Source organism: Schizosaccharomyces pombe, assembly GCF_000002945.2.
Source record: "Schizosaccharomyces pombe strain 972h- genome assembly, chromosome: III".
Taxonomy (NCBI): domain Eukaryota; kingdom Fungi; phylum Ascomycota; class Schizosaccharomycetes; order Schizosaccharomycetales; family Schizosaccharomycetaceae; genus Schizosaccharomyces; species Schizosaccharomyces pombe.
Window position 1 is genome coordinate 1,249,491 of NC_003421.2, and position 18,117 is coordinate 1,267,607.

Genomic DNA, 18,117 nt, shown 5'->3' on the forward strand with positions numbered 1-18,117 from the left:
GATATATTGTAGGCAAAAAGTACTAGCGAATATGATCAATGTTACTATACTAGAAGTAAAATATTTTTAGTCCTCATATTCTAGGGGATCACCATATACCCAGAAACCGATATGATTTAGACGTGCTTCTTGCTGATGCTCTTCTAGAATATTGAGGGATGCGGTATCTTTTTCAAAGTGAGATGTTTTTTTCTTGGGAATAACACTAGCCATGCCGAGCGCAACCAGTTGGGCATTAATACAGTCAGAAAAATCTGAACCATCACTAGGATTATACAAAGTTACAGAATACACGTTTCCTTCGTGTCCATCGACTTTAGCCACTAGACCTTTATTCATGGCTAGCTCCCTGAAAACGAGTCTTGCGTCTTCATAGTAATCAGAGCTGGGAGGAGGTAATTGAACGTAACTGAGACGAGCAAGTTGCGCTTGAGGCTTCAATTTAGTATAGGTATCTGGTAAAGAGGATATGTTTTTGAAAGGAATTTGCTCTACACTACCATAATCATAAAGCAAAACATCAGCGGCCTGGTTTTCTCGGTCACAACGCAACACCCGGCCTCGATACATAGCGTTGTCAAGAGCAGATATTGCTGCAACGTTCATTCCAACATTAATTTTCTCGGATGGTTTAAAGGACTTCTTTAAAGAACCTAAATCAGACATTAAAGTTTCTAATTGTTGAATACCAGTACCAATAATTTGGAATGAAAACTTCCCGTCTTCTGCAATATCGCTTAGTACAATATCGAGATAGATAGGCTCTTTAACGGTATTTTCACTTTCCTTCTCGGTACTAGCAGCTTTCTTTTCAGGGGGAACGTAATCGTGCCACATGCCAACCTTTTGCTCCTTAGCAGCAGCTTCGGTATCATGATATTGCGAGTATTGTACGTTTGATTGACTGGCATAACCTTGGCACCAAGCAAGACCTTGACTGAGCAATTTCAAAGCAAAGTTAGTATCATGATTGACATAAATATCACCTAAAAAGCACCCATTATTATCAACAGACAAAATCTCAACTTGAGCATCATGCTGCAACAAGGACTTTGCTAAAGAAAGAGATTCTTCTGCAAAAGGTTCACCTTTTTCCTGATCGTTACGAGCAGTGCGAGGAGTTCGAATACCTGCACATGCAAACATAAAATAGCAGTTTTCTTTAGGGCAAAAGCAACGGAAACGAGACCCACTAATTACGTTTTCGATGATGACAGAAAGCTTACGGGTCCTTTGCAAAGAGGAAAGGTATTGCCGAGAGCGTAAAGAAGATTCAGAAGCATTAACGATATTCTCGTAAGCGGGTTTTTTACCAGACCACATACCCTTGCGTCCTTCTTGAGCGGCCTTTTCAGCTTCTATAAGAAAATCATAAATGGGTGAACGATCAACGCTATCCATTCGATATCTTATAACTGTAGCGTATCCACTCTTTACGACCATTAAAGCAACATTTGTACCATCAGAAAGCTTGACAGTACAGTTGTTAATAGCAGGAAGGTCATTTTGACCAGGTCGGATGAAGTCTAGCGAGACCTGAACACGCTTCCCAATAATTTTCTTGCGAAGAAACTCGCGAGCTTCCAATTGGTAAGGGGCTTCCTTTTCATTTGAAGGTCTGGGATGACGGATGCTGCTAAGCTGAATTCTACACTCCACGCCATTATCTTTGCGAACTTCGAGAGTATCGGTGGAAATGACCCTGGATACAACTGCAGAATAATCCTTTAACGAGAGAGAATTGATATCAGGGATAGAGACAGAAATATTTTTCCAAATTCCTAAACGAGAAATCTTAGCTTTACGTTCAATGGTCCGTAAACTTTGCATAGTCTCAGGTCCCAAAGCAGATATGTGGTTGTCAGCAACACGTCCCAATCCAGAGCTTAACAAGAAAGTTGCGATATTTCCTGCAGGATGTAAAACATTACCCAAAAACGAGACACCGTTTGGAGCTAAATCGAGAAGTTCAATTACCACGTTTCTTTGAAGGAGACGAGTGACAACAAACTGCTTAGCTTCATCACCACAAGGTTCTTGCTCTGAGCTAGTCTGCTCAGGTGAAGTAGCAGTGAAAGTAGAACGAGGGCATCTAACTCCAGCAAGACTGATTGTAACCAGTTGATGTTGCTTGGGGCTCAAAAATAGTCGAACACGAACTTGGTCTCCATTGCGGATGGTTTCAACGATACCGTTCAGTTTTTTACCTTTATGGGCCTTTAAAAACTTAGCTGGGTTTGCTGGGTTGGCTTTCTCAGTTACAACAACATCGTCAGAAGGGCCCCATATTCCTAATTTGTACTGCTGGGCATGATCTTGCGCTTCTTCTAGAGAAACAAAATAGGAGTTCTCAGAAGTACCCTCATTACGGGTAGCCTCAGGTCTTAATTTTGCAAGGCCTTCGCGCAATAACGATTCAGCCAAGTCAAATTCAGAAGTACGGATACGTCCATACTCGCGTTTCGACGTAGGAATCACGTACAAAGTAGAAACTGAAGCAGGACGTCCAACAACGAGTCGCCTAGAAAATTCTTGGGCTTCAAAGGCAAATGGTTCATCACCTTCACGACGAAAACGCGGACATTCTACGTACGCGAGAGAGAACTGTTTCTCTGTAATTTTTTTGGCATTATCTTTTATTAAAATATTAAAACTATCACCGCTTTGGGCATATTTAATCATGGACGATACATACTGGCTCATTGTTTACAATTTTGGGCCTATGTGGTAGAAGGAAAGTTCTCACGTGGTAAGGTATGTACAGGGTTTTCACAGCGCCAAATATTTAAACATAAAATTTTAAAAAACATATATTTAGTAAACTTATTCAGTGTAAATATACTTATTTCTATTTTCGAATCCTAGCTCTGAACAAGTTCTTGTTCTTTGTGATAATTCCAACGTGTATTTAAAGCAGTATATAAAGGTCAAACACCATCAAATGAACAGTTTATCAAATCTCATGGAACCATTTATTAAACATTATACTTTTTGCTTAAATAAATATTCAAAGTGTTTTTTTTTTTTTTTTTTTTTTTTTTTTAATGCATATGGTAGGAATAGGCATTATTTATTAAATGGATTCGCAAATGGTTAATATTGTGCTAGGAGATATGTTGATTTCAATTGCAATATCTTTTACCTATATTTAAATGGCACTATGTAGAAAGCTGACAAGAGAATATTTTAACAAGCAATCCCGAATCATCAAAAATAAATTAAAATAATTTTAAAAAATAAAAAAAATAAATCGCAGAAGCACAAAGCATAATACTATTGATAAGTTCAATGTAATTTAATTTGGTTCATTACTATTTAAAACTAAATCCCCATCTTATAGTAATATAGAAATAAACAGAAAGTATATACAATTTCTCTACAGGATGAAAGAAAAAAAAACCCCCAGAAAATAAATGAGGGAAAAAAATAGGATATCAAATATTGATCGAGGAAATCACAAGCATTTCCTTCAGTGTAAGAAAAGCAAAATAGGGAAAATCGTAATTGTACATTGAAAGCATACATTTTTACAAAATTGTAAAATTTCTTTATTTAAATCGTTTCCAAAATGAACCGGAAATGTTATAAGCAAAAATATACTAAATAAATGAATTTAAAACTATTTCGGTACACTAAATAATCTCTTATAAATTTATTAAATTTAAATACATAATCTACTTAATACTAATCGTCTCAACGGAGGACAACGTGGCCGAGTGGTTTTAAGGCGTTCGCCTGCTATTCTGTAGCCCAGCGGATTCCCTTTGGGAGCGCAGGTTCGAATCCTGCCGTTGTCGGCATGATTTTTTTTATTTGTAAAATGAATATCGAAGAGCCTTAGAGAAATATGTTATAGGAATTTATCGAGGCAAATAATGAAATTCTAGTAAGAGAATAACCTGATGGTTAAAGCTTGTTTATTGATCTTCTTGCAGATTTTTTATTGTTTTCATGAGATGGATAATACTTTAAATGATTTATGTTCTATCTAAAGTAAAACTTGGCGAAATTTTAAGAAAACACCCATAAAGGTGTAACTATTAACTAAGAAGAGTTCGCAAGTCAGTGATTTATTTTTTTCAATTGTCCCGAGTGACTTAAGACACCGACTAGTACAATTTGTCAAATTTATTGTAAATCTATTTTTCTTTAACAAAAAGTGATTGCAAGCGCTTCTCGATCCTCAATGGATCAGTCGCTAACTGTGTGGAATAAGTACATTTCGCAAGTAAAAAAAATGGTAATTCTGACGTATCGAATGAAGGACATAACGTTAAACATAATTGAATACTAATTCTAAAATCTATATATGTTCTCTTTATTTAAACCGTACTACTAGATTGTTCCTCAATATCCCAAATAACACCTAATGGTTCTTTACCATTTACAACAATCAAGTGATTGTCGAAGAAACATTGCAAGTTGAGAAAAATGAATGAAGTAGAAATATTCTAATGTGCTAATGATTTATTGTAAAAATAAATCATATTATTTTATTTCTTTGACTTTCTTACATAGTCGAACACAGACAAATACAATTTTCGATTAACATTTCTAGAGTCTCACTTGATAGATTGTGCTTTACTTTATTTCATAAGTATTCCTATAGTACTCAAGCGTGCTTGGTATTATTATTGTAAACTTAATGACATTCTTGTTAGAACGACACCCCATTTGAACTTAGCAATAGTTTATAATTATGAAAAAAACAAAAACAAAAATTTTATTTTGATTCCCAAATTGTAAACAGACGCTTGAAACCCTTACATGTACCTGTGTCTGCTACCCATCTGTACATGAGTTGTATAGTAACGTCCAGGTTGTCCCATAACCAAACTCCTTGAACTTTGAAAGCGGCTCTTTATAGAGTCATTTTTTATTTCCTATAGTACTTGAAATAATATTATTCTCTAAAACTTTTCACTCAAAGAGCAGGACGTATTTGCTCCTTATATATGCGAAGGCGTTACTATTGACCTTTTTCATCGCCTTTGATCCACTTTTGGTTAAAGATTTTATCCTCCTTGCAAAGTTTTTTGTTTACTGTCTAAGCAATGCCATTTATCGAGTCAATGGCCCCTTTATCGCGCGCAATTACTCGCGGTATCTCTCAATTCTCATGCTACTCTAACACATTGGTTTTAAGAAGTTCCCGTAACTCTTCTTCATCATTAGTTAAACGAAGTTATGTATCCTCTCGTGTTTCACCCAAAAAGCCACAGCATAATTCGGATGCCACTTCTTCAGCTCAAAAAGTCGCTAATAAAACGCACACTAGTTCTGTCCTTCCAGGTACTATATTAAAGGGACTGTGTATAAAGGCGGGTGGCGTCGACCCTGTAGCTCGTGAAGATCATGAATATCCAGAATGGTTATGGTCTCTTCTGGATGAGCCAGCTCCCAATTCTAAGACTGCCCGAAGTCATGCTCGTAAAAGTGCCATTCGAGCGGCTAACTTTCTTACTAAAAAATAATTACCTTTTAGAATGTTTGAAACTCTTAATTTTCCATCTCCTCTCTATCCTTATGAGCATTTGATCCATTCTTTTTGTTTACTTTTTTTGAGGCATATGACATTCGCTACTTTACCATTTCCCAGAATCCAAAAATCATTTTAAAATAAAAATATATTAAATAACCTTATATCAGTGATATACATTTGTAGCATAAAAAAAATTACTACTACATGTCCTTCTTTAAGAGAAGCATATTCAAACCTCAACCTGCCAACCTTAGAGAAACCGGTATTGCCCAAACTGTGTATCGTTTATGGAATTTGGCTGACGAAAATGTATTCTAGAATTGTATTGAACGATGTTGAGAAAAAAGTTGTTAATCTTTTGAAAAAGACTGCTGATTTTATTGAATCTAAATCCAGCAGCAGTTCGTCATTGGAAGTTAGATTGGCAGGAGGATGGGTTCGCGATAAACTTCTTGGGCTTTCTAGTGACGATTTAGACGTTACGTTGAATAAAGTTACCGGTGTTGACTTTGCAAATTCAATATTTGAGTATGTTCACTCTCTCGACTCTGACTCAGTTATTCCATATAAAGACGCACTTGGCAAGCTAACTGTCAATCCCGATCAAAGCAAGCATTTAGAAACTGCTACCTTATCCCTATTTGACCTTGATATTGATTTTGTAGGACTTCGTGCAGAATCATATGATGATAAAAGTCGAATTCCTAGCGTTACCCCAGGAACTGTTGAAACAGATGCATTGAGAAGAGACTTCACGGTTAACACCCTATTCTTTAACATACGAACAGAAAAAATAGAGGACATTACAAAGCGAGGATATAAAGATTTGCAAACCAAAGTGTTGGTCACGCCCATTTCACCTCTCCAATCATTTTTGGAAGATCCCTTACGAATTTTGAGAGGCATTCGGTTTGCATCCAGATTTGAATTTACAATTGATCCGTCGGTCGTTTCCGCTATCCAAGATCCGAAAGTATGTAAAGCTTTTGAAAAAAAGGTTAGCAAGGAACGTGTAGGAGAGGAAATTGAGAAAATGTTGAAGGGTGCAAACGCGAAGCTAGCACTTCAACTGTTATATTCAACGAACACGTATCAGTTTACGTTCGATACTTTGCCAGCTGAAAAAGAATTTCAAATTCCAAAGGCATTGGAAGCTACCGAGTCTTTATTTCAGAGTCTTGCATTGACGTTTCCTAAACTTATGAAATTAAGTGAAGATGAGAAAATTGGGCTATGGCTATATGTTGCTCTAATTCCATGGTCTAGTCAAACTGTTATGGTTAAGAAAAAACAATTTTATATTCCTGCAATCATCGCAAAAGACAAGTTGAAGCTCAGAAGTACATATGTTAACCAGTTGAATCAGTGCTGCACATTCAATCCGATATTCGATGAATTAGTTAACGATACTTCCACTAAAAATTGCTCATCTATTGGCAGCTTAATACGACAATTGAATAAATCCTGGGAAGTCGTGTTTTTAACATCGGTCATATATAGTTGTTGTAAAACACCGGCAGCATCTGTATCAAATACATTTAGTTCTTATAAATCTCTATATGACTTTATTTATGACAAAAATTTACAAAATGCTTATAACATGAAGCCATTATTAGACGTATGTAATTCTTTTATTTCTGTTAACAATATTGAGCGAATAAGCTAACAATTTTTTAGGGAAAACAGATCATGAAAAATGTGGGAGTTAAGCCTGGCCCGCAGCTGAAAGAGACTATGGATAACATGATTTCCTGGCAATTTAAACACCCTGAAGGAAGTGTCGAAGATTGTGTTGCATACCTTCAATCCCTAAAAATATAAGAAAAGACAATCACTGTTTAGATAACTTAATCGCACAAAAGATTAAAAGAATAAAAGTCACCAGTAATCGTCGTCCTTTTTGGAAATTCGTATTTATGATATTTATGCTTAATTCAGAATGGATCCTTTCCTCTTATTATTACCAATCTCTAACCGGCTCTCGATAATCGTATTCGCTGGTGCTTGGTGTAATTTCGGTACAGTCTGGATAACAGTAGTTCAATTTGACATAGCATCTTGTGTTTTCATTATCATTATTAAAAAAACGAGTTCCACAAGCGGAACATTGCAAATTTAATTGATCAAATTCATCAATGATTTCGTTGCCTGTGCGTGCTGGATAATCACCTTCGCACTCATAAATGGCAGTGCAAGAACTAGCTGTATAAGAAGAATATCCATGGTAGATCAAGGATCTATTATACTTCATGTACGCGTTCGGACACGCACGATTTTCTCCTCGAAGCATAGGGCAAAGAAATGAGCCCTTACAGTTATTAGGATGAACCGAATTATCATATCCAAGCATGTTAAATAAACTTCTTCGATAGTTTGAAGTAATTCGAGAGCCTTTTGCTTCTGGCTCAAAGACAGTACTAAGATCACTTCTAATTGGGACTGCAATGCATATGTAAATGCAGATTCCGTATATGAATAGGAACAAAGTTAATTTCTCTGTTACACAACAAAATTTCCACATTCCTTCCGAAATATTAATATATATTAAATATGCAAAAGTGTTTAAAGCAATGCTTCTTATTTGCAATTATTCTTAATTAATTAATATTTTTCTTTTGGTTAAGGAAAGAATATGTAATATAAACAGTATTCTTTTAGTTGGTGTCAATATTTTTGTTTGTTTTTAAGATCGTAAACAGAGCTTTACAAACCCCAAAGCAAGGTGTCTTCATCTAGTGAAGCATCCGAGTCATTATTAGATAAATTGCTAGATTCTTTAACAGAAAAGTTATTTTTTTTAGTTTCAAACCTTTTTTGTTTCAAACGACGGATAAGATCCCTCGACTCACCCAATTTGCTTTCTTCTTCATAAAGAATATCATAAACTTCTGGTTCTAAATCATTATCTGCAATTTCATTTTCTTCATCCTTTTCGGCCAATAACTGTTGCTGTTGGAGTGTTATTTCTTGTTCAACAGCATTTTCCTCAATAATGCCAATCTCATTTTGAAAATCGTTCCACTCTTCTTCAATTAGTTCTTTATTTTTAGCAATAGATTCATCAAAAAAGTTTTCTGGAAGTGCGGACACCGCTCGTGTATCCTTAGGAGGTTCTGTAGATTGCTTTTCATTAAAATCACTTACTGCCAGCTCACGAGATTGATCACGACCTAAATTTTCAAATGATTTATGATCTCTCGTCTTCTGACGCTTCAGTTCTTGACTAGAGGCTTTCAGACCTCGCTTTTGCCCTAATCGCTCTTGTTTTACTTTCCTCAGTAACTCTCGTGCACTACTCATATTTTTGAAGCTCCTTTTCTAACAATATTCACATTTAATCGTAAAATATTGCATTCGAACTATAAAATAGCATGTATCCTTAGTTTTCGCAGATTTTGCACCTTTGCTATAACAAACTACAACACTGCTGCCACTTGCCAATAACCCATACCTGCCAACACCTTGTTTTTTAGAACTCTTGACGAGCTTTTGTGAGGATATTAAACACTTCAGGAACGACTTTTGTTTAGTTATGCATATATTTTAATCTCCTCAGTTTATTTAGTACGCATTCAATCACTTGTTATTCGAATTGCATGTATTAACCTTGAAGTACAGATGTCATTGATCAAAATACTTTTTATTCCCATAATAACGAAGCATGGTAAGAAAAAGCACTAGAAGGACGGCAAAAGCCTCAGAAAAACCTCCTGAAACTGTTGTTCGGTGTGTTTGTAAATCGCAAGAAGACATTGGCGATACGTGGGTTCAATGTGATGGGTGTGATTGCTGGCAACATGCCAGTTGCGTTGGATTAGCGGATAAGGATATACCTGAAAGCTACTATTGTGAAGTTTGTCATTCGCGAAGCGACGTTTCATCACAAGTACAAAATTCTCCCAATAAGGATGAAGAGCATCAGACAGCTGATTTACTTGCCTCTAATGAAGGGAACGAGAAAAACAATGAAGAAAATAATGTTGTATCTTCTGATTCAAAAGAGGCGATTACTAAAGAGTCAGGCGCTGAACTAGAATCATCCGAGCCTGCTTCGACAAATTCTAATGTTGGAATGACTACTAGGTCTGGTCGACAATCTCCTAGGACTCCTATTGGCTCCACGACACCAAAAAGTTCTCATTCTCCACCTTCAACTCGAAAACGAAGAGGCAGTGTTGGTACGACGGCTACTCATACCAAACGTAGCAAGAATGCACCAAAAACATCTCCTAAGGATGCTTCCAATGAAACTGCAGATCAGGAAAAGGAGCTTAGTTTACACACTTCTATCGATGAAATTCAAAACCCTGTTAGAAAAAGTGTTGCCAAAGCCTGGGTTTCCGTTTTTGAAAAAATCATTGAGAAAGCAAAACTTGAAGGTGTGCAAGGATTAGAAGACCTTAATTCTACATCCTTAGCGCTTCAGCTTGAGCATATTATGTTTATGGTGCTTTCGTATACAACTGATCATTCGTTAACTCCGAACAACAAATATCGAGAGAAGTTTCGTGCTTTACGATTCAACTTGGTTGATGACAAAAACCCGGCATTTCGAGCGCGCGTGTTAAAAAATGAAATTAGTTTTAACGATCTGGTCAACTTATCCAGTGAAGAAATGGCTAATCCTGACTTGAAGAACCTAGCTGAGGAAATTCGTCAACAAAGTACTGAAAACACAGTCATAAAGCAACATTTGATTGCTCCACGAGATCGTTTACTTGATGAAGATAAACTTACACAACAAGATGAACTTGGTATTGCGGAAAACGATGATGCGATGTTTCCCAAACCTCCTGGAGAGCTTGTAGCTCCAATTTCAATTGCAGAAGAAGAGCCCACAATTGATTCCAAAAGTCCTACTTTACCGGAACATAATCCTCTTTCTGAAGACGATACATCTAATGGTGATAAAGCTGCAAAAAGAAAAGGGAGTTTTAACGACACAAAACCGATAGTCAATGTCCCTTCCATCGTGGAAATAGATGATCCTACTATACTTGACATTGTAGAAGAGGAGCCTCTTGCGAGGAACGATTCATTTTCTTCTCCGTATTCGCCTGCTGAAGATATGGCTGAGGAGTCTGAGTTTTTTGGCATGAAAGAGAAAATATGGACTGGAAAAGTAAAAATGGCTACTGTTTCAGAGTTTCACGCAAATGCCTTAAATTTATTTGGTGATGTTAGTGCTAGTCATTTATTTGAAATTTTATCTGCGACAGCTTTAATTGAGGGTCGTATAAGTGTATCATCAGTTTTGCAGTATTTTCATGCTCTAAGAAAAACTCCTTCTAAAGAAATAATTGCGGTGCTATTCGTACCCACTGAGCAAAACTCACAAGGATTTGATATTTTGTACGATTATTTTGTGAAAAGAAATCGCTATGGAGTGTTACATTCGAAGTCTAATTCTGTGAAAGATGCATACATTATTCCTATGCCATCAGGAAACAGCGTGCCTGAATTACTTGACCTTCTTCCCAAGGTTGATTTACCTAAAGATCGAAATTTTCAGTATTTCATGGGCTTATTTGTTCTTAATAAAAGCTCCTCTCGTCATGAATCAGTAGAAAGAGCCACTCCTATCACTACTTCCACAAATGGTATTCCATCTACATATCAGTCTGCTTCTGGTACACCTACTAATCCAGTTCATTCCTACCCGTCTCTCGAAAGTATTATTAATGCTTTAACTCCTTCTGATATGCTCTTAATTAAAGATGTTGTTGAGAACAATCCACAAATAAGGGCAAATCCGTCGCTAGCAATTAACCCTCAATTTATGCAGAATGCCATTTCGGCGGCTCAGAAAAAGGCGTCCAAACAATAATTTTTGTAAATTTCTTTTTTAATGGAGGTTATTAACAAGCACCGTTCTTGCATAACTCCTCCTTTTTGGATCATCAAAAATGGCATATATGTCTCTTTTTGGTATATATTAAAATAGGAAAACTGTAGTTTAAAGAATCAATTAACCCGGTCCTTAAAAGTTTTCATTATAATATCATTTTTGGGAGATGGTCCTAGTTAACCTTATCCTAGAATCTTTGAGACACATTGACGAGTTTTTTATTAACGGTATATTTTGTGAAGCATGGCTTCTTTGACTTACATATCTATCTAATATTACTGCTTGATATGCATAATCTATTTTCATAACATTTTAGTTATGGATAATTAAGGTCAACCTAATGATATTTATTTATTTTTTTTTTACACTCTTAATTGAGTTTGTTAGTTAGCACAATGTAAAGCGATTCACATCTGGACTTAAAATTTTGATTTGATATTATAATACTTTTCATATCCACCCTAAAATTTGGAGAATAAAAGGTTAAAGCATTTAGTAACTACCTATCGTGATATGATTATAATTTTAAATTCAACATGAATTAGTGCTTATGTTTATTAAATGATCAAACTATTAATCGACTAACTCATCAATACCCTAAAAATTTGGAGGATAAATAACACCCAACTTCTTCGTTTAGTGAAATATTTAACAAAAAAGCAGTTATCCAATTCATCCGGTTGTATTAAAGTAAGGGATTACTCTTTAACAAACAACATTCATAAACTAAGTAAACGTTAAAACCTTTCTTTTTTTTAAATCTCACTTCTCACAAAAGCGCAAATTTAGCCCAGGCGAATAACACCGCTGGCAATCAGCTTCTCAATTTTGCTTTTAACGGTTGGGTTCTTCATGTGTTCCATCAAAGCAGCAGGATTCTCACGAGCTTGTCCAAGGATAGCTTGCATAGCAGGGTCTTGTAAGATTCCTAGAACTTCAGGATCTTTTTGAATTCGAGCCATCGTCTCCTCCTCAGTTTCATTTTGTCTCTGACTAGCCATTGCGCTCATACACTTGGACAATTGAGACTCGATTTCACGAAGGTTCTTACCGGTATTGGGCTCACGACGGTCAACTTCAGAAGCTTCATTGCATGCATCAATACATTTATTGTAATCTTTCAACATAAAAAGAGCTTGAGCTTTGCGAACATACGCTTTTGCAAAGTTGGGATCTAACTCGATTGCCTTGTTGCAATCACGAATGCACTCTGCGGGAGCCATCACCTTCAGATAGGCAGCAGCACGGTTACCAAAGCCACGAGGATCAGAAGGAGCACGCTTGGTCATTTCTGTATACTCCTTAATGGCATTGGCAAAGTCGCCAGATTTAAAAAGCTCATTACCTTTGACACGAGACTCCTCGGCTTTGTCAGGGTCAATGTAAGCTTCACGATCCTGAAGTTCCTTACTCTTTTCAGCATCCTTTAGCCTAGAGAGAATGTCAGGAGTACGATGTTCGGTAAGAGAACGTTGATAGTAATCAATAGCTTTGACTAAATCACCGCGTTTCTGATACGTAGTACCCAAACGGCCAAGTGCTTTGGCAATGAGCTTAAAGTCGGCACGCAACTCACGACCTTGCTCGATTGCATCTTCACAAGTTTTAATGCAATCATCAAGTTGATCCGCTTCAAAATAAGCAGCAGCAAGGTTATTCAAATAGGTGATATCCTTGTATGTATCCCATGCCTTTTTGTATTGTTCAATAGCCACAGGAAAGTTACGCTTCTTGTAGTTTTCATTGCCAATTTGCTTTTCTTGATCGGCTTTTTTCTTAAGGGCTTCCTTTGTGGCTGCTTCCTCCAATTCCTCAGCAGTTTTGTCTTCTTCCATGGGTTCACTGGCTTGAGGCTGGGGAGGAGGATTAGTGGTTTCAGGCTTGGCAGAGTCAGCAGAAGGCGTGGAAGAAGAAGGAGCAAACTCTTCTTTCTTCTCTTGTTCCTCTGCAGCGCCCTCTCCCGCATTCATGTTGATATCAATACCCATCAACATGCCAATCACCTTCATCATCCTTGGGTCATTCAACTCGGCCATGATACTGCCAGGATTTTGTTGAATCTTTTGGAGCTTAGCCATAAAGGCCGAATCAGCAAGCAAAGAAGCCGTTTCCGGATTGCTAGCAAGCTTTTCCATGAATTTAGGATCGGAAAGTTGAGAACCTAACTTGGCGAACGGGTTGAAACCGCCGGCACCAGAAGCGGCTTGAGTTTGTGCGGCTTCTACACTTTTCAAACCATTTAGCAATTGCGCATTATTAGCATCATGCTTCAAGCCTTCCTCATATGCGCTACGTGCTGCATCAAGGTCGCCAAGTCCGTGTAAAGCAGCGCCTTTTCTTGACCAACCTTTAGCCCAGTCTGGCTTCAATTCGGTACATTTTGTGGCATCTTTCAGTGCATCGGCATAGTCCTTTTCAGAAGCATAACACGCAGAGCGGTTGGAATACAAAATGTGATTTCTTTCATCTAAACCAATTGCTTGAGTAAAGTAATCAATGGCTGTTTTATAATCCTTTTTGGAGAACGCCGCATTTCCCTTGGCTTTCAATTCTTCTGCCATTTTAATGAATTCACTGAAATCACCAGTTTTCGAGTTTCGTTTGCTTTCAAAACGATTTCCCACTAATTAAATATCAACAATATCGATTTTCCGCAACTAAGCGTCGTAACTCTTTCCGTTTACTACTTTTTCGTAGAATTTGGAATTTCGTTTGTCTTTGAAGATGTATGCTAAAGACAGGTAATTGTAAATATACCCGACACCGCTGGACACGCTTGTGTATATATATGGCCATCGTCATTCAAGCTCAGCGAAGGTTAACGAAAACTCCAGAATAACGAAGATTCTTTTGTTTAAACTTACACGCAAATTCATGATATAAAATTAGATAATTCTAAAATAGTTAATTGTATTTTTAAACTACTTTAATAACTTCAAAATTGCTTTCCCTTCTGATTTTGTAAGGATTTCGTCTTGAGGTCACAACTCTTCCATCCTCCTTGGAAGGTGACAGTTTGTTTGAATTTGTATATCTGTAAAACACTGTTATTCATGAAAAATAGTAGATGATATTATTTGTATTCTTTTTTCATTGCAGTATAACATAATTCTCTTTGTAGGATAAAAAACGATGGCTCAAGTTCTTCTACGAAGTCTTTATACTTTCTGGTGCAGGCTGCTTCATCTGAATACACAGTCAAAACGTCAGTAGAAAGTGACTTAAAAACAATACCAAGAGGAATTACTTACTCCTTTTTCCGGACTTTTCTTTTAGTCCACATTTTTATCGTTTGGCACTTTAACTCGTTTCATCTGCGTTGAGTAAACCACTATGAATATCACAAGATCCAAGTAACTAACCTAGTCAGTTCTACGATATCAAGTTCTTTGAAGAAAGCATAAAGCAAGCATTTGTTAAATAAAAATTTACCATTATTGAATAACGCTCATCCTGAGCGTTACCCAAACCGGTAGGATGAATTATGGAAACACATTTTTGACGCTTTTGCTTCTCTACTAGAGTAATACACTAACAAATAAAACCACTTTACATTTCTATTAACATCGGTTCACACTACCAAAACAAGGTAGGAAGTAACGGAGAGTAAAGAAAGATTGATATATAAGAATAGGTTAATAGTGTATAAAGAACTAAATCCCAATTAAGGAAAAATATGGTAAATAACAACGTTGCAATTTATCTCTCTTCATCAGGGATGGACTTAACTCACTGGATGAGAGACATGTCCATATTAACATTCTAAATTCAGAAAATCCTCAGCTAAAAGAAAAAAGCATTCTTCATTCACGACTCCAAAGACAGAAAATCAATATAAAAAACAACAAACGTATCAAATATAAACCACTTAATCATAAAAATCCATTAGAACGAAGTATTTCCTTCTCATTATAAAGCTGGATCCTGTTCTTCATGTAACTTTGATAGAGTATTAGGGTCAGGGAGTTGAGCGTCATGATATTCATCAACCGATCCGTTGTCACTCCGATATGTTACAAAACTTGCAGTACTCTGGGGTCGTCGCCTACGCGCAGGCGCTGGCATGTGTTCTGCAAATCCCTTTGTACTATCGCCGCTTGCATCACGTGAATGTTTATGGATGGAGCTATCTTCCGGCTTTGTGTTTTCAGAAAGAAACTTGTGAAACGCAATCCTGTCAACCTCACTGAAAATTGGGATAAACTCATCCAACGCACACAAAACTTCAAGGTCTGACTTGCCATTAGGGATGTCAAAGTTCAGAATGTACTCTTCAGGTGCAATCATTTTAAAGTATTTGGGCTTCCATTGAACATTCTCTATCTCGCGCTGTTTTGCTTCTTCTCGCTGACGATCCTCTATGGCGGATTTTGTTTCGGTAGCAGTAGTTTGGTCACGGGCTATTACTGCCTGACACGTTTTATACCACAACCTTTGAGACTCACGCTCCCCCTGCTCCTCTAATGGACGAGCAGAAACAAGATAAACATCGTGCTTCGAAACGTCCAGCAATGGTCGGGTCTCGCCTGTTTTGACGCTTTCCACACTCATTTCTGAGTCCCACTTTCCTGAAATTTTGTATAGCACTTCTCCAGTACTGACACGCTTGACTTTACCAGCAATCGAGTTGTATGTACCGCTAATAAAACCTTTGACCTTGAACTCAATGTCGGCCTGTAGATCGGTTTTGGGACAGCGGACGGTGACATGATCACCCAGTTCGAGTCGCATCTTTCCAAAAAGGATACCACGCGCATACACGTTGGGCTGGGTAATCAAGTACTCTTCATCCAAGTCTTGTAATTTGATACTGGCAATACCTTCCATAATACTGGCCGCCGAGTTTCCAAGAAAACGAGAACGAGGCTTTACCACACCATCGATCCGCACCTTGTACTCTGGGCATAGGTAAAAGTATGCGCTAATTGGTGGATGGTGACAGACCTGTTCGGCTGCATACACTGCGATACCGTGCAACTTTTGCAAATTAGGATCCTTTGAGTTGGAAGGAGGGAACTTCCAAAATCCTGTAAACGTTTCACCCAAAATGGGATTTAACGGTTTTTTCACACCCCGAGGGCGGATATGCCAACCGGACATGTAGAAACGAACTACGTCCAAGAAACGCATTTCGGGATCTGCAGTTTTTTGAACATTTAAGAGCAAATCTGGATGACTCATAAAACTAGAATTTTCAAGAGGTTAGTACAACATCCTTTTACATTCAAAAATCTTTTTTTTGCTTATTATCTTTGTTTTCTCTTTTCATTTCCTTAAACAACACTGTTTTCATACATGCAAATAAGCTACTTGCTCATGCATTTCCGGGAATCGGTCAATTTGAGTGCATTTCACCAGATGCACCCTTCCGGCTGGCGGAGATGTATAACAAATCGTCCACATATGCATTGCGCAATTGCCCATGAAATCGACCGTAAACCGGAATTTTATAATGACCAGGCTGTGTCTTTGACGGAATTTGAATACAAAGAAAATAAGGAGACTAGCAATGTACATACTTTGTGATACGTTCCAACATAGACTTAGGTTCCAACACAAACGTCGGAAATGTGACTTTGGACAAGTCCATATTAGGTCTGCGAACATGTGGTCAATAACCCGCCCGTCAATCACGCAAAGGTTGTCATAGAAGACTTTGAATTTCTTCACATCTACTTCAACGTCACATACCTCAGTTGGGAGACGATTCCCAAAATTATGTTCTAAATAAAAATTCGTTAAGATCAATCATTCCAACAAAATTAAACTTCATATCAAAGTTGTCGCATCTCCATTAGCCATTGTAGTGTTTGTCACCAACTCAAAAAGGCCTTTTCTATCTGTACCTACCTTTCCTTCATCTTCAATTTCCTCAGCATCTCTATCTTGTTTCTCGTCTACACATACTTCGTTAGCAATTTCCCATTTCCTCATCTTTTTTCGTCTTCAATTCACGGTTTTCTACGGTAACGCTTCCGACGCGCTTCTTTTTCGACATACGAGGCATATTTTACGATAATCTCAGTAACTTTCTTGAAAATACTACCAAACAACCTGAAATATTTGAGATTTTTTAGATATGTACGTTGGGTTAGTTGTTGGTTCAGTCAGGCAGTGTCTAAAGTCCAAATTTGTGGTAGTAAGTACTTCCAGGTCTAAATGACGTCAGTCATCTCAGAAAGCTGAAAGTGATGCTGTATTAGCAAAATAAATGTAAACAAAACCATCTAAACGTTGAAATTAATGCAATACTCATTAATATTTCATGATAAATTGTAATTTTTAGTTAATTTACCAATTTGCTTCTTTCTATAGTGATTTTTGTTAAATTGAGAGATTTAGATTTTTACGATTGCTATTATGTTCCTTAATGGATATGCATAAGAAAGTATATGGAGGATTATAAAGTATTGAGTGTTAATAGAAAGATTTGTATTTAGGAAGAAAAGGAAGGGATAGACCAAAGGGGATAGGTACACTACACTGGGTTGTAATTTTAAGGAAAACTCTTCCAACTTGGTTAATATCCCAATGTTTAAAAATGTTTAGTCAAACAAAAGAAGATAATTTAAACAATAACATTCTCAGATTTCGATAACGCAAGCTTCCATTTTTTACGATTCAACGAGTTTTGGGTTTTCAACTTTACGATCAGAATGCTGTGTCAAGCTAAGTTTTAAATCGTTCAACAAATCCTTTACCAGATTTTGATTGGTATATTACAGAATCATAATGAAGGGACATTTTTGAATCTCCTATGAAAAATACCCTCTTTTCAAGCTCATAC

The 18,117-nt window shown here is 37.0% G+C and overlaps 8 protein-coding genes, 10 long non-coding RNA genes and 1 other non-coding gene across 19 annotated transcripts; 10 read left to right on the top strand and 9 right to left on the bottom strand.

Annotated features, from left to right (window-relative positions):
* Positions 1-3: 3 nt before the first annotated feature.
* On the bottom strand, positions 4-2,729 carry snd1 (tudor domain and nuclease, Snd1). Its single transcript, NM_001023107.3, has one exon. It carries the CDS (start codon positions 2,701-2,703, stop codon positions 67-69), a length of 2,637 nt encoding a protein of 878 aa, NP_588117.1. The 5' UTR covers positions 2,704-2,729; the 3' UTR covers positions 4-66.
* Positions 645-2,768, top strand: SPOM_SPNCRNA.7281. Its single transcript, NR_196620.1, has one exon. It is a non-coding gene; the product is annotated as a non-coding RNA (long non-coding RNA).
* Positions 2,769-3,702: 934 nt separating this feature from the next.
* Positions 3,703-3,797, top strand: SPOM_SPCTRNASER.10. The gene is given in 2 exon segments: positions 3,703-3,741; positions 3,753-3,797. It is a non-coding gene; the product is annotated as a tRNA-Ser (tRNA).
* Positions 3,798-4,827: 1,030 nt separating this feature from the next.
* On the top strand, positions 4,828-5,736 carry mrpl37 (mitochondrial 54S ribosomal protein mL54). Its single transcript, NM_001023108.3, has one exon. The coding sequence runs from the start codon at positions 5,055-5,057 to the stop codon at positions 5,472-5,474; it is 420 nt and encodes a 139-aa protein (NP_588118.1). The 5' UTR covers positions 4,828-5,054; the 3' UTR covers positions 5,475-5,736.
* On the bottom strand, positions 4,988-5,435 carry SPOM_SPNCRNA.7282. Its single transcript, NR_196621.1, has one exon. It is a non-coding gene; the product is annotated as a non-coding RNA (long non-coding RNA).
* SPOM_SPNCRNA.7283 lies at positions 5,675-7,061 on the bottom strand. Its single transcript, NR_196622.1, has one exon. It is a non-coding gene; the product is annotated as a non-coding RNA (long non-coding RNA).
* Positions 5,714-8,076, top strand: cca2 (ATP/CTP tRNA nucleotidyltransferase). The gene is made up of 2 exons (NM_001023109.3): positions 5,714-7,100; positions 7,160-8,076. Exons 1-2 carry the CDS (start codon positions 5,790-5,792, stop codon positions 7,301-7,303), a joined length of 1,455 nt encoding a protein of 484 aa, NP_588119.1. The 5' UTR covers positions 5,714-5,789; the 3' UTR covers positions 7,304-8,076.
* mug117 lies at positions 7,161-8,003 on the bottom strand (the record flags this gene model as incomplete). Its single annotated transcript, NM_001023110.2, has 1 exon — positions 7,161-8,003. The coding sequence occupies one exon, from the start codon at positions 8,001-8,003 to the stop codon at positions 7,443-7,445; it is 561 nt and encodes a 186-aa protein (NP_588120.1). The 3' UTR covers positions 7,161-7,442.
* A 109-nt stretch (positions 8,077-8,185) lies between the features above and the next one.
* On the bottom strand, positions 8,186-8,863 carry SPOM_SPCC645.12C (uncharacterized protein; the record flags this gene model as incomplete). Its single annotated transcript, NM_001023111.3, has 1 exon — positions 8,186-8,863. The coding sequence occupies exon 1, from the start codon at positions 8,780-8,782 to the stop codon at positions 8,186-8,188; it is 597 nt and encodes a 198-aa protein (NP_588121.1). The 5' UTR covers positions 8,783-8,863.
* Positions 8,864-8,917: 54 nt separating this feature from the next.
* On the top strand, positions 8,918-11,790 carry bye1 (transcription elongation regulator). Its single transcript, NM_001355913.2, has 2 exons — positions 8,918-9,046; positions 9,101-11,790. The coding sequence occupies exon 2, from the start codon at positions 9,144-9,146 to the stop codon at positions 11,307-11,309; it is 2,166 nt and encodes a 721-aa protein (NP_001342882.1). The 5' UTR covers positions 8,918-9,046; positions 9,101-9,143; the 3' UTR covers positions 11,310-11,790.
* SPOM_SPNCRNA.7284 lies at positions 10,327-10,565 on the bottom strand. The gene has a single exon (NR_196623.1). It is a non-coding gene; the product is annotated as a non-coding RNA (long non-coding RNA).
* SPOM_SPNCRNA.7285 lies at positions 10,993-11,386 on the bottom strand. Its single transcript, NR_196624.1, has one exon. It is a non-coding gene; the product is annotated as a non-coding RNA (long non-coding RNA).
* Positions 11,791-11,847: 57 nt separating the features above from the next.
* Positions 11,848-14,085, bottom strand: sti1 (chaperone activator Sti1). Its single transcript, NM_001023113.3, has one exon. The coding sequence runs from the start codon at positions 13,889-13,891 to the stop codon at positions 12,116-12,118; it is 1,776 nt and encodes a 591-aa protein (NP_588123.1). The 5' UTR covers positions 13,892-14,085; the 3' UTR covers positions 11,848-12,115.
* On the top strand, positions 13,183-13,534 carry SPOM_SPNCRNA.7286. The gene has a single exon (NR_196625.1). It is a non-coding gene; the product is annotated as a non-coding RNA (long non-coding RNA).
* A 179-nt stretch (positions 14,086-14,264) lies between the features above and the next one.
* On the top strand, positions 14,265-14,890 carry SPOM_SPNCRNA.1182. Its single transcript, NR_150039.1, has one exon. It is a non-coding gene; the product is annotated as a non-coding RNA (long non-coding RNA).
* On the bottom strand, positions 14,857-17,443 carry osh6 (oxysterol binding protein). Its single transcript, NM_001023114.3, has 5 exons — positions 17,331-17,443; positions 17,181-17,227; positions 17,022-17,053; positions 16,850-16,927; positions 14,857-16,515 (listed from the first exon to the last, which is right to left on the bottom strand). Exons 1-5 carry the CDS (start codon positions 17,335-17,337, stop codon positions 15,240-15,242), a joined length of 1,440 nt encoding a protein of 479 aa, NP_588124.2. The 5' UTR covers positions 17,338-17,443; the 3' UTR covers positions 14,857-15,239.
* On the top strand, positions 15,919-16,239 carry SPOM_SPNCRNA.7287. Its single transcript, NR_196626.1, has one exon. It is a non-coding gene; the product is annotated as a non-coding RNA (long non-coding RNA).
* On the top strand, positions 16,385-17,553 carry SPOM_SPNCRNA.7288. The gene has a single exon (NR_196627.1). It is a non-coding gene; the product is annotated as a non-coding RNA (long non-coding RNA).
* A 345-nt stretch (positions 17,554-17,898) lies between these two features.
* SPOM_SPNCRNA.7289 lies at positions 17,899-18,113 on the top strand. Its single transcript, NR_196628.1, has one exon. It is a non-coding gene; the product is annotated as a non-coding RNA (long non-coding RNA).
* Positions 18,114-18,117: the final 4 nt, after the last annotated feature.